General features: G+C 27.7%; 1 protein-coding gene across 1 annotated transcript; it reads left to right on the plus strand.

Moving 5' to 3' along the window:
- The first annotated feature begins 727 nt into the window (after positions 1–727).
- Positions 728–14,288, plus strand: l(2)34Fd (nucleolar protein 10 lethal (2) 34Fd). The gene is made up of 16 exons (XM_018508319.1): positions 728–870; positions 950–992; positions 1,557–1,771; positions 2,435–2,571; positions 3,918–4,127; positions 4,205–4,433; positions 4,697–5,116; positions 5,245–5,533; positions 5,698–5,938; positions 6,029–6,125; positions 7,159–7,278; positions 7,401–7,642; positions 9,203–9,574; positions 9,674–9,854; positions 11,704–11,919; positions 14,046–14,288. Exons 1-16 carry the CDS (start codon positions 805–807, stop codon positions 14,286–14,288), a joined length of 3,321 nt encoding a protein of 1,106 aa, XP_018363821.1. The 5' UTR covers positions 728–804.
- Positions 14,289–15,910: the final 1,622 nt, after the last annotated feature.

Consider the following 15,910-nt stretch of genomic DNA (forward strand, 5'->3'; position numbering starts at 1 on the left):
TCGGTGGGCTGTGCCTTCGGCAATAGTAGGTCGGGGGGACGCGCGTATTTGGCTATCTTTTAAACGTTAATATCTCGTTAACTATTGCTGACACCGCAAAATGGTACAGGACTTTTTGATTCAGTATAGGCTGTTCTACCCATGTATGACAAAAAATGCGGTAGTCGCCAAACACCCTGTATACGCGATGGAAAGGTACCGGTTCCCCATGAGGCGTACTTTTCGAGATTAGCGTAGGTTACGAAAACCAATCGTGAATTCATTTAGCATTTCTGTTAGAGTGTACAACAAAAATTCTAATCAGCAATTGGTTGCATTAGTTCCGCATTTCTCTAATCTTCCACGAAATACGCTCAATGTGATGCAGGCTTTCAGAATGGCGTATTCTAGTAAATAAAAAATAACGTATTCTAGTAAATTACTAAAAATTATGCTTACGCAGGTTACGCCGCATGTGACGGCACCCTTAGGGCCTGAGCACAATAGAGGAACAAGAATTAGATATTAAGATTTTAACCTATCAGAAACTGATTACATCGGAATACACGGTTTCTGATAGGTTGAAATCTTAATATCTAATTCTTGTTCCTCTATTGTGCGCAAGCCCTTAGTCAATTTCTAATAGATTCTATTGAAGTTTCTGGTAGGTGCCGGCTAACTAGATTTGGCAACACTGCTTCCACCATGGTCATGGTGAAATCTGATAAAATTCTGATTCCACGATGCTCTAGCTGGAGAGATAGATTGTGGGAATTGGATAATGATTTTTAAAGTATTTTTTTATGTAGTTACATAAAAGCCAGAATGCAGGTTTCCGCACCAAATAATATAAAAATTTATAATCTCAGCTCTGGAAAATCCCTTCCTGAGGTAAAATTTTGTTTATACTGTGTGTAAGTTCGTTTTAGGTTAAGTATAACATCTCAACGTGTATTTTTATTCTTTGTAGTGGTTATCTGAACGAAAACGAAGAAGTTTATCGAAGAATGTCGGTAAGAATTAGATCAATAAACATGCAAATAAATATAAATATTTAGTTTAAATTTTTTATCTATATTTTAGCGAATTTTTATTATTATTATTTCTATAATATTTTAGCTAATTTCTTGTTTTCTTTTTATATCAAAAACAAAATTTGAAAAATAAAAATCGTCAATCGGCATTAAAATAAATATATGAATACTTAAAAAATATTCGTTTTTGTAATGTTATGTAATTCATTTGTGTCATAAAAGGATATTGTTGACATGTAAGAAGTAGTGAAATATGAATAACAGTTTTAAACAAATTTTGTTCTGTACAACAAATAAAACAAGTATAGGATTTTATTTAGACAGTTACTGAACCTTGCAATTAATTACTTAATTTGAATCTATAATTTTAATAATTACTGTTTTTATGTTAATAAGAAATGATAATTTTTTTTTAAATCTTTTTTTTTGCAAAAAGAAAACAAAGAGAAGTACATCTTTATCAAAGTCGAAATAGAAATTTATAAATGAGATATTTATGGCTCTTCTATTTCCAAATATATCTGATGTTTTATTTATTATCAGATATACGACGACGTATCGAACTTATACAAGACTTTGACATGCCTGGCATAAGCACATCTATTAGAGTTTCTAAAGATGAGCAATACATTCTTGCAACAGGGATTTATAAACCACGTGTAAAATGTTTTGATGTACACAATTTGGCATTGAAATTTGAGAGATGTTTTGATTCTGAAATAGTTACTTTTGAAACAATATCGGATGACTACAGCAAAGTAAGTATAATTGTTGAAAATTTGTAAAATAATTTATACAAAGTACGTAGATGCATGTGCATGTTCTATTATTTTAAATTTTCAGTTATTAATTAAAATAATGAATATAATAGCAAAAATGGTGACTTTATTCATATTGTTGGCCATGTTATTTAACAGTATAATAAATTTTTTATGATACATTATAGTATTAAATTGGAAATATTTGAAAGAAATTTTTATGATATGAAGTTGGACATATCTAACATAATTTTTGAAGTTAATACTTTTTCACTGATAAGGACAAAACGATTGATGGTACACAAAATAGATATCATACGGTGATCAAAATGTATGACTAAATATGTATAATATATTTTTATAACTGTTTTTTTAGTAATTAAAGTTTCTGTATAGACAAAGAAAAGAAAATTAATAAAATCTGATTTTCGTAAAAATTAGTTTTTTTTATAACTTTTTTAAATTTATGCCTGACAATTAAATCTTCTAATATGTATTCTGTGATTGTGTATTTTTGAATAACATTAAAAAACGACATCCATAACTGTACTAGAAAATAAAGTATAATGAAGAATTTAAGTAACTCATTTTTTTGCTTGCTACTAATATAAAGATTGACTAGAATCAAAATAATTTTATTGAATTTATCACGGTTTTTTTTAGATAGTATTTCTGCAATGCGATCGTAGCGTTGAGTTTCATGCTGCTCATGGAAAGTATTATAAGCTCAGAGTACCAAACTTTGGAAGGGATCTAAAATATCATTACCCATCATGTGATGTTTTCATTGTGGGCGATAGGTCAGTTTTAGAAATCTTAAGCAATTACATAATATTATGATCATTATTTGATTAAATTTACGGTATAAAGATGTGTGTATGCGTGCGTGCATAAAGGGTGTTCAAAAAAGGTCGAGACCCCGGGTTTACTCGGGAGGGTGACGTTTTCACGCTCACACTATAAGCATTATTTCATCCTTGTTGTCTATAAAATATTAAGCAAGGACAAATAATGCTTACAGCGCTATAAACGTTGATATGCATCTATAATGTGAGAGAAGGTTTTTTTCTTACGTGTAATATACGAAATTGTGTTGTGCTCATGACATAATCCGTAATATTGAACTGGAACTATATTTATCTGGATATCGTTCATTTAATACTCTTGCAGCTGCATATTTTCTACATTCACTGAAAGTTATCCACAATTTGTAAATTACTGTAATTAGCCATTATGCTCAGTACTACGACTAATTTTACACTGAGTAATAACACTTCTCCACTGAGGCTATTTTATTTTACTATAAATTTGTGATCAAGTTTAACCTTGAATATCCTTGTGTAATATATCCACGAATTATCTTGTCTTAAAAAGGATTGTTAAACATTAACTTATCTTAAAAGGGATTGTCAAACAATGAAATGAAAAATTTTATTTCATTAAAAAAAATGAATGAAATCTTGAAATGTTCCCAATGTGTGTGTGTGGGCCTTTACTCATAAAATAATTGTTTCCACTATGTCTCCTTTTGTACTGAACACATTGGTATAAACTACTTTTTCATATATCTTCTTTCACTAATAATTAAATCAGTCACTTTATACAAATCACCCTGTGTATCTAACAAGGGATGTTTCATAACTGTTTGGAACCAATTTGATTCTCCTCGAAATGGATCCTATGTTGCTAAACATAAAAATTTAAAAGACACGTATTTTTTTATACATGCAAAATCTTATGTTTAAGGAGTAAAACATCCCTTCGAAAAAAAAAAAAACGATTTTTCTTTTTCGGGACAAATATCGTTGAAAGTGTAAAAGACAAAAAAATTTTTTAAGCGAAACTTGTGGTTTTAAAAGTACTTTAAAATGGTAAAGAAATAAATTTTGTTAAAAAAATTTTTTTCTTATATTTTTGACGATATTTGTCCTGAAAGAGAAAAGCAGATTTTTTTTCAAAGGAGTGATTTCACCCCTTAAACATGAGTTTCCAAACGTATAAAAAAATATAATACGTATAAAATACATATCTTTTACATATTTGTGTTTAACAACATGTTTCAAGGTGAATTAAATCGGTTCCGAACAGTTGTAAAACGTCTCTTGTAAGATGAAAAAGAATTATTATGAAACCTGTGTTTTTGCAGTAATAAAATATATAGGATAAATCTCGAACGTGGTCAATTTTTGCAATCGTTTGAAACGGAAGCAACAACGATAAATAAGTGCGAGATAAATCCGTTGCATCATTTACTCACAGTTGGCACTCAGGAAGGAAAAATAGAAGCTTGGGATCCGAGAGTGAGGAATAAAGTAGGCGTACTTGATTGTGTCCTACATTGCATTACTCAAGAGAAGTAAGATATAACAATAGAATTTACTCTTTATTGGAATCTAATATTCAGATTAATACATTAATCTTTTTTTAAATCAGATTGGAAACAGTTCCCGCAATTACTGCCTTAAAATTTCAAGGAGGATTGAATTTAGGAGTTGGTACATCAACTGGACATGTATTGATATATGATATAAGATCTAATAAACCACTTTTAGTTAAAGATCATATGTACGGATTACCGATCAAATGTATAGATTTCCACCAAAAGATGGATCTTGTTTATTCCATGGACAGTTCCATTGTAAAAATATGGAAGAAGGATAGTGTGAGTAAGATTTACTTTATTTAAAGTTGAGCTTTACAGGGTCAAATTATGCGATATAATAACGAAATCTATTCTATAATTTAAAATAAATTAAAATGATAAACTTTTTGAAGCTTCGTTTTCAAGAAAAAGAATTTTGAAATTATTCTAGAATTAAAAAGACAGAATTGGAATCACATATTTCGTCTCTGTAAGTCAAATGTAAGCTGTAAAATATTGTTTTATTGTACAACAGGAATCTCAAAATTATTTTTTTTTTTTAGGGTAAACTTTATACTTCTATAGAAGCTCAACATAATTTCAATGATTTATCTGTCATACCGAACAGTGGTATGTTGCTGACAGCTAATGAAAGTGTGAAAATGCAAGTATATTACATTCCCAGTCTTGGCCCTGCCCCATACTGGTGCAGTTTCCTTGACAATCTTACGGAGGAATTGGAAGAACTGAATTATGATATCATCTATGATGATTACAAATTTGTAACCGATAAGGAATTGGACGAATTAAGTCTTTCACATTTGAAGGGCACTAATTTACTCAGAGCTTATATGCACGGCTATTTTATGGATATCCGATTATATAGGAAAGCAAGGGATGCAATGAAACCATTTGAATTTGAAGAATACAAAAAAAAGAGAATTCGTGACAGGATTAAAGAGGAGGCCGTCAGCAGAGTACAAGTATTTTTTAATTTGATTTTATTTTTGTATAGATACTTAATGTATCAAGTTATTTTCAATTCATATATTTCAATAATTAATATTAATTTTATTAATTTACATAATCTATTTTTTAAAATAAAAAACAGATACAAAAGTTACCAAGTGTGAATCAGGAGTTGGCGTTGAAACTGATGGGGAATGCAAATATTAATAATAAAAAGAAACAAACGTCTTCTAATCTGCTGAAAGACGAACGATTTAAAGCTCTCTTTAACAATCCTGATTTCCAAGTAGATAAAAACTCCGAGGAATACGCTTTATTAAATCCTGTTGTCTCCCAACTTGCTAAAAATAAAGTTAAAAAATTGAAACGACAAGTGCCAAATGAAGAAGAAGAGAAACAAGAAGATAAAATTTATGAGGATAAATCAAATGGTAAAAAAATTCAAAGTAATGTTTTTTTCTTTGGAGTCATATATATGTATATATACACATGTCATATATGTATATACATGTACATATATATATATATATATATATATATACACATACATGTATGCATATATACAAATTTTCTTATACATGTTTTTCTTTTAAAGGCAATAGTTCTGATGAGAGCTTTATTCACGACAGTTCCGACAATGATAGCTCAGATGACGAGAAACAGTGGGTTAAAGAAGTTCAAAAGAATTATCGATTAATAAAGAAAACTGAAAGAGAAAGGGAACAGCAGAATGAAGACAATATTAACCCGATTCCAAAGTATGAATTGAAGATGGATAAAATTAAAGATCAAGTCAAGTTCGAGGATGGCGGTCCGCAAAAGAAAAAACAGAATAAGTACAGAACAATACTGATCTTGTCTTGTTTTATTAAGTATTATGCATTTTGGACTTCGAATCATTTAAAATTATGTTATATTCTATGCAGGGCGACGTTCGGTGCAAGATTGGAAAATGAAGAAACGCATAATATAAAAGTCTCCGGTTCGCGTGGTAGTAGAGAGATGACTTTTGTCATTAGAAAAGTATATCCACTAACATTCAATTTAATTACAGATTGAAACATACTTTATGTTATTGTCTTTTATTTTCTTTTTTGTAGAAAAAACAACATCCAGAAATAAAACGTCGCAGAATAGAATACAATGTGTTACGACCCGCAGGAAGTATTTTAAGGAAGAAACGTTAATGTATTTACATTTATGTATATTTACAAATATTAATATTAAAAATAAAAATGTTAATTTATTAATATCTTTGTATTAAAATACTGTAAATATATAAATTTTTAAATTTATTTTTACTTGTTACTTCGCTTTATAATGCGCGCCGTGTTCTTACAAACGTAGTGACTTGCTTAACCGTGATGCACGTGAATATCTCTGAGCAAAGGTGAAATGTCATCTTGGCAAACTGATATAATTTATATTCATATGTAGAGTGAGCCACATGTCGAACTATTGAGAGATATAAATATTTTCTTTCCAAGTTCGAAAACAGTGCACTACTTGGCTAAAAATATTCAAATGGCGTCGGTGAGTTATTACTATATTAATTGATTAAACTGATTTTTCCATAAACCCAATTAATAGATCGTGCAATCTTAAAACTTTGCACATGAGATGTTACAGTAGATCGAAATGTAACCTTCCTTAATTGTACCAACTTGTTAATCTTTATGCTTAATATGTTTAGTAATAGCAGAACCTTGTTTTGATTTCAATAATAGGTATATATTAAGCAATTAAATTTATTTCTTGTATTTCCTTTAGAAAAAAGTCGATATAATTTCAAAATTATTTAGAAAGTCATATATGAAAAATTAATTCCTCGTTACATTATAATTTATAATTTTATTTTATAAAACTATTATATCGGTGAGATAATTTTCTCGTGAAATTTTTATAAAAGTTATATTTCAGTGCGTACATGCGTCATACATGCAAATACGCGCATACGTACGCATGCATACACACATCTTCACTATTTAAAAAAAATTTTTTTCTTGAAATATTTTATGACATTTATTGAAATAAATACAATGAATACCATTCATAGGTAGACTGTAATAATAAATATAAGAATGATACAAATCTACCTCAACAAAATCGTGAAGAATATACGGAGATCTTCGTACCATCTATATTAACAAGTATAACAACTTTTCAAAGCACAGATGTAAGCAGTATTGTTAGAATAATTTTATAATATACAATTCTTTGTCTTATTATGTAAGTTTTATAGTATATAATATGGAATTTTATTGTGTCTTAAATTAACACGATTTGTCTGTTGTACAGCAAGTAGATGAAATTACGGAAGATTATGAGAACTTCATCAGTACATCAGCTGTACTTCATTATTGTAAACATAAAATATTGAGACCTTACCTGAGGTTATTAGGAGTGATGGGATTAAGACCAACTAACAGTGATGACTCCGATCATTTTCTACGATGTTCGATTTTATCGAATCTTCATACAATTCAAGTTACTATATTTATATGTATTGGATATATTTTACAATACATGGCTTGCTTCAGGTAATTTATTATCCTATTTTTACATGTGTTATATCTCTCAATAAAGTGGAAATTATAAGTGAATATATATACATAGAAAGGATATATTATATATATATTGTATATATATATATATACAATATATATACATAGAAAGGATATATTATATATATATTGTATATATATATATATACACATGTGTATATATTTATATACATTATAATAAATTAAATTATTTACATGTTTTATGTGTTATATATATTATAATATATGCACATAATGGACAAAAAACACTTGCTTTTTAAAAAACTATGTAGTTTTATATTATAAATTGCATAATTTTTTTACAAGCAACTGTTTTTTTCATATAAATTGATTTATTTTATTCTATATACATAATAGATATGTAATATAAATAAATTATATAAAGTATAAAATACTATTATAAAGTAAAAATACATAAAAATAAATATTTTGCGAAATATCTTATATTTTATATTAAAATGTATCAGAATAAAGTATAAGCTCGTGAACTATTTTGATTTTGTGACAACTGTACCTTAATATTTTTATATGCAGAATAATTAGAGGGATATTACGTAAACAAATCATATCGTAATATTTAAAAAATTGAGATAATCTTTATAAGATCTTGAATCGATTTTTTCGAAAATCGATTCATTTCACCATTATTTGTCGCCCTTCAGATAATGCAACTTTTGTTTGGAATATTTTTTTCTAAAATACTTTTTCTTTTCAAGATATTTAAATCTCAATTTAAGTACCTCACCCTGTATATGTAATTATATCATGCGATATGTGTATATATGTAACTATATCATAAGATTTTTTTATCTCTTCTACATTTTAATGTATTATTAACTTGTTTAATTCACAATTAAAAATAATTAAAATTAAATATGGACTTCTCGAAATTTAAGCAATATGAATTAAAAATAAAAATAAAAAGGAGTCAGCGCGGAAAATGATGTGCAAATTTTCTTAAAAATCTTTAATTTACATTAGTTAACATCAATCAAATAATCACAAATTTAAGTTACAGCTCAAGTTCGAGCCATTCAGTAGTTACGTAATTTTGTAAATATTCGTCTGATATTGGCTAATGTGAATTAAAGATCTTTTTATAAGAAAATTTGCGCATCGTTTTTCGTGTTGACTCCTAAAGCCTTTGTAATTAATATTGTTTATCAGTGAAAAATATAAAAAAAGCCCATCAGAAATATAAAATAAACGTTAAATTTCGACCCTTTAATTCGGGTCCTTATCAATAAAATATAAATCAAAATTACATAAGTAACGCAAATTCCAAGATGGTGATTCCCGATAATTTAGTTCGTTTATTTTATTCGTTTTGTTACATTCACACAAAAATAAAGAGTTTTCTGTGCATCCAAACAGCCGATGTAGGCTCTGATGGGCTTTTTTATATTTTTCACTGATAGATTCTTTCGAGCCTCATTTTATATATTTGTTTAATATTGTTTAATTCACTTTTTATTTTCGATTTTTAAGTGCTATAATAAAATGAGTGGTAAAATAAAATAATTTTACCGTTTTCAGACGAGACCGAGGATTCTGTTACAAAGTATCCTTGGAACAAAATAGACTAGATGTCAGCGAGGAACAGACGCAGGAACCGTCCTGTTATGGAAATGTGATATTCAGCTATTTAATCCCAAGTATATTACATTTAGTAGCGTATTTATATACGATATATTTATTTCGCGTCAAGGAAAACGAGCAACTGCAGAATCTAATGGAGAGAGCGTTTCTGCTCTCCTCGAATCCGATCAATCATGGCAATCAAAAGCGTCTTGTACACATACTATGGTTATTCATAGCATTAAGTATAGTATGGATAATCATGGCACTGGTCACAGTGAATATTCAGATGGCAGAAAGAAATATTGTGTTTCAATGGATGGAAAATAGGTGATTACTCATAATAGTTACAAATAGTCCATGCTGAACGGAATGTTGCTCGGAAGGGTAATTAAATTAAAATATTCATATTTTGTCTCCTCTCTACAGTCCATATCAAGTAAAAATAGTGTTAAAAGTATTCCTAATCATCTGCACCTTATGGCACGATATGGTCCAAGGAACCATTATAACAAGCTACTGTCTGCAAGGGCAGCTATTGATGTCACATCTTTACTTTTTACGCGGAAAGCTGCTTCAACATGTTCTGCTGCCTATCGATTGGATGAGGGTCTGCGATTTATTGCATACAATATAATCTTTTATTTTACATTTGAAGAAAAAATGAACAAATATCAAAATTGCAAGGCCAGTAGGAATTGTTTCAAGCACAAACTGTTTCACTACATTACTGTATAAACGTACGTGTGATAAAATGATTATCTTTTTTCCTTACGTACACAATTTACAATTTAAGGAGTCTCATTTTGACTTCTTATACACATAAAAGATTCTTCAATTTGAAATCAATTTTAACTTGATGTTCTATATTATGATATTTTATATTATATTGTAATTTATAATGTAATTCCTAATGTTTCTATACGTTTATCCGTTCACATAAAAATTTGAAATTAAAAAAAAATTTATATAATTCTTCAGAACTACTGTATAAATATATAAATTTTTTACCATTTCCATATCATTTTATGACTTTTTAGGAAATTTCTTAAAATTTTTTATATGAATTGAAACATTTTTAAGAATGATGAAAAATCTACATCTTTTTTAGAATTCTTTACATATGTGAAGTATAAAGTGTGTATAAGTGAGTGAGAGTGAGTGAGTGAGTGAGTGAGTGAGTGGATGAGTGAGTGGGTGAGTGAGTGAGTGATAAGATTTTTTATTTTATAATTTCTGAAGAAAAGTTATAAGATCTGAAAAGTTTAATTTTTTTTAAATTTTGATATAAGTGTAAAATATGTAAAATTCTTAAAAATATGAGAATTGTTTTTATCAGAGCAACGAACTAAATTAATCAAATATTCATTTAAAGCAATAATTAAACGTAAATTTCAAAATACTAACTGATGAATCTTCTGCACAAGGAATCAAATTGGAGATCGTTAAAAAAAACAATAATTATTTTATTATTCGTACTTTTGATTACCGCAAGTTTATTGTCGCCTTGAATTGACTTTTGTAATTTGAATAAATCAATTAAATACAAAGAAGCGCCAATTAAGTCAAAAAGTTAGATGCTGTTAAACTAATATACACATATATGTATATATATATATATATAATCTTAGAAATGACCGTGCGCCGATTACTTTCGGTCTTTTAACACTCAATCTGAAACAAATAATTATTTAATTAGATTTTTTATTTGATGCTACTAACGTTGGCTGCGTTCGTTTGGCGCTCACGGCGCTTGTGAGCATCAATTGTCCTTGTTTAATATTTAAAAACAACAAAAATGAAACGACGCTTAAAACATTGTAAACGCCATTATGAACACGGCTATAATCTCGAAATCTGTAAAGAATTTATTGCGAAAAATATTACCTCTGGGTAATTATTAATATTTCAGATTGATTGTATTGAAAAACCGAAAACAATCGGCACGCAGTCATTTCTAAGATAAATTTATTTAAAATACACATATATTAATCTAGAATGCGAGCGTGGCGTAGCGGCAGTGTATGAGACTGCTATGCCAGAGATCCGGAGTTCTATCCTAGGCAGAACCAAAAAATTTATCGAACGCTCGTAGCTCTCGACAAGCAATGGCAAACCATCGAGAGTATCTTTACCAAGAGAACTTCTCTAACAAAAATCGTCGTTCGGAATCGACGTTAAACAGAGTAGGTCCCATATGACTGTGTACAATCAACGTACGCACCACAGGCATATGAGAGAAGTAACCACGCTCGGCCACGAGCAATAGGATTAAGATGATGATATTAGTCTAACTTTGACTGTAATTGGCGCTTCTTCATATTTGGTTGATTTATTCAAATAAACGGTCCTGTTTCTAATCTTAATATTGTTTTTATAGTTCGCTTATAGAATTAATTATTATTCGGCTTAATCGATTTATTCGTTTATTCTAGTTTCCCTTTGTTTGTGACTTACAGGATATCGATGAATTCAAGAAACTGTTGAAATACTTTAATGACGAATTAGGCCCAGCTGTCTGCATTTATACTATAGTTAATCTGTCATGGGCAGTCGCGGGTATCATATGGTTATTTCAATATTATATCAACAATGGAGACAGTCATCATGTTACATATGTTAATGCAATGAATGTTGTATTATGGATTTTGATTTCAATTGCTCCATTTATACAGGTATAACACTACCGTGTAACATTTTTCCTATCTTCAATAATATTTTACTAGAATTGTATTATGTGGATAGTAATTCAAACACATATATCCATAATCGAGATACAAGATGTTTTTTAGTAAATATTTTATATCCTGTTTTGGACATGCATGCTATCTGGGAACTAGTTAAGAAGTTAAGGAGTTGAATATATATAACAAAGTTAAAAAGTTAATAACTTGTAACTTAACTTAATTGTTTTTCATTTAGCTTCTTTATTTATTTAATCCCTATAAAAAATTTTCCATTCATGAATATGTATAAATATGTATAAACATATATAACACGCATAAATATTCATAAACATGTATAATTATACATGAAATATGTTCACATTGTTTGTTTTAGAAAAAAACAAGTTTGGAAAAATGTAAAAAAATTGCTCATACATAATTATGCATAATTTTATATATAATTATACATAAATAATTTTTTTACATTTCTTTAAACTTGATTTTTTCTGAAACAAATAACTTTTAATGTTTTCACATTACTATTATTATTTTTATTACACTAAAAAGTAATTTTACAAAGGAAAAAAAGATATATGAACATGTATGGACATATTTCATATATAATTATACATGTTTATAAATATTTATGTGTGTTTATGTATGTTTATACATATTTATCTATATTTATACATGGAAAATTTTTTATCGGGATTTATTCATGTAGTGATTTATTATAACTTTATTATTGTTTATACATAATTACAATTATTTTTATATTATTGTTATAAATAATTTTAAAATACATTTTTTCTAAACTCTCTCTCTACTTCTTTTTATTATTATTATGTAAACTTCATTTACAAGTATTAAAGACCTTCGCTCATTTTATGTACAGATTTGATCCGCTCAATCTCTCCCATCCGCATAGAGATGAATCGTACGTCAAATTATAGAGTATAAATAAAAGTAGATTATAACTACATAAGTACCTACAGCTAAAATAGTTGTAGATTTATTAGGACCTCATTAATGAGATACATAATTTTGCTATTTATACCTACAAGATGCTTGTAATTGATTAATAGTCTTTTATTATATAGTTAAAAATATTAAAATTTTTTTTGTTCATTTCCGACCCAAAAGATTTATTTCTATGTTCAGGACATCTTGCCCAGTGATGGTATATGTAAGAATGGTTCTCGCACTGTAGGTACTGTGCCTACTCATTTGATATCTAGAATATGTCAACTTGCTGAAAACATATCTTCTAGAGGATGTTACAATAACATGTTTTTCAGTTTCGATAGTTCTGATGATGAACTATAACATCTTGAAAAGACTGCTTTCTACAGAAGTTTGAGGATCTACAACTACTTAATTATATTATACAATCATATTATACGTAATTATAATAAAAATCGTAATAAAAAATCTTAATTATTTGAATAAATTAACTATAATCAATTATAATTATAATCGGATTTTGGCGTTTTCAAAATAAAATTAATCTGCATAGAAAGACAATACAATATATGCGCGCTCTTTAAAAAAATTGAACTACAAAAAATTTAGTCATGTTACTTATTTATCTTTATTTTACGATTGTCGCTAAGATTCAAGCTTTTATTCGAGCTAATATCCGAATTTCTGTGATATCCGATTTTTTTAAAACAATTTCAAATATGCGTTTTTTTACTTTTAACCCCATTTTTTTCAAAAAATCTGATGTGCTGGAGCATTTTTAATTACGAATTTGTAATTTACACGAGAGAACCTTATTAAAATTAAAATCACCTGCTATATGTCGTGAAACAAAATTCTTGTTATATAGTACGTGATAATTAATAACTGTATACGGTTGAAATGGGCGAAGTTCTTTATACGTTCCATATTGCAATTATTTTTAATAAATGCTTTTTAAACTTAATTATTAATTTAAATTAATTTAATTTTTTAACGAATTTAATTTTAACGAAATTTGTTTATATAACTTAACATAACCAAATTAATTTTACAGGCCATTAACTTTAACATAACTTTTGATTAAAAAACAAATAAATTTACCCAATATATGTATACATAAATTTTATATATACATATGTATCTCCTAAATATATTACACATTTTGTTTGTAGGCTGCTCGCTTAACGAATGCCTGCTCCACGATTCGAGCTGTAGGACACGAAATACGTATACGGCCATTCGTGTATCAAACCACTCCAGGCGAAGATCTCGATAGTATACTCTTGTATACGTCTTCTTTAAAAATGTGCGCCAAGCTGTTCAAGATCCCTATCAAGAGTAGATATTTATGTCTTTTGCTAACTATTGGCAGTATTTCTATTCTCACTTTAGGACAATGCGAGTTTTTCTCGTAATTTTGTAATACTTCAATTAAAAAACTGTGTAAATACAATCATTTATGCGTATAAAATGTATTATCTATAATCATATAAAGTTATTTAAGTTCGACAGCTTTTTACGAACTTTTATAATATATAATAGCCACTGTATAGATGTGATAACACATTAGAAAATACGTAATATAGGTACCTATTAAAAAATAAAATTTGAATAAAAATTTTGTTAATAAAATATCTTATGCATATTTTCATTTCTATTTCTATACTAACATTCATATGTAATGTCGTAGCAGACTTTTGCACAACGCATAATGCATAGTGCATAAGAGAATCAACCAATTTCTCTTTTCCGTGAAATGGAAGGAATAACATTCTGATTGAATGATTTTCTTATGTAGTGCGTTACGAGTATACAAAAGTCTGTGCTGCGTCCTTTACACTTAACAAAAATAATAGTTGAGAATGATAAATGAAATATTGAAAAAGGTACATATTTTATTCACTCATTATCATCCAATACATTACACGCTTCAGTAATGGCAGTAATATTGCAACATCCTGTAATTGTAATTCGCATTATTAACTTACTTGCAGTATGTAAATGTACAAATATTCAATGAACAAATTTTTTTTTCACGGAAATTCTTTATTCATTGTATTCAGAAGCTATAAGTATAAATGCAAAAATCACATTGTTAATGTAGTACTGATATTGTATTCTGTATAAAGAGAAATTAAATATGTAGAAAAAATGCAGATATATTTAGGATTTTAATAATTAAAGAAATCTGCTACAATTAATCCATAATTAATGTTGTTGAGTTCGTTTTGTTATATCAAATTGATTTACGGATCGACTTCAGTGATGTATGTATAAATTTAAATTTTGTGTACTATATTAAGTCAGTTTTGTAAAATTTATTAAATGAAAATAACGCATTATCAAATTAACATTTTGCACATGTATAATTCTTTTATATAATTATACCATATAAACAAGTTTCAAAAACGTTGTAAAAATTCTAGGTGATTTAAAGTTTTAAGATATTAAAATCTCGAAACTCGGGATGCGAAGCTATCGCAAAAATTATAAATAAGATAACATATTCGATTTTAACACATAAATTAAAATTATTGAACAAAATGATATCAAAGACATATTAATAGGGAAGCTTTTGTAAATAAATAATTATAAAACAGATCATTTGTTATTGAATTTTCCTTATTAATTAAATATAGTCTGTGACATTAGTAAATTTGAAAGATATCGGGAAATACTTAATAAATATTATTGTATTTTAATAAGAGAGTTCGTTATTCTAATATACATTCACATAATTTTAGCATTTACAGGAATTACTTAATTTTGACTAAATAGTGCATGATATTGACACTTTATGGTACTATTTTTTTTTAGAGTATTAAACGTTGTAGTAGTACCTGCATAGTGTTTCGCTTCATCAATGAGTCTACTTACAATTAGTGATATTCGCGTATTTTTTAAATGTCTTACATTGACAATATTATACATACCTAAATTTTTAAAAGTATTGTTACAAAGGACGAAGTAAGGAATACCACGAAAAATTAAAAACATAAACAAAATTTGTTACGAAAACTATATATATATATATATA

The sequence above is a fragment of the Trachymyrmex cornetzi genome, unplaced genomic scaffold (genome assembly GCF_001594075.2).
Source record: "Trachymyrmex cornetzi isolate Tcor2-1 unplaced genomic scaffold, Tcor1.1 scaffold26, whole genome shotgun sequence".
Lineage (NCBI taxonomy): Eukaryota > Metazoa > Arthropoda > Insecta > Hymenoptera > Formicidae > Trachymyrmex > Trachymyrmex cornetzi.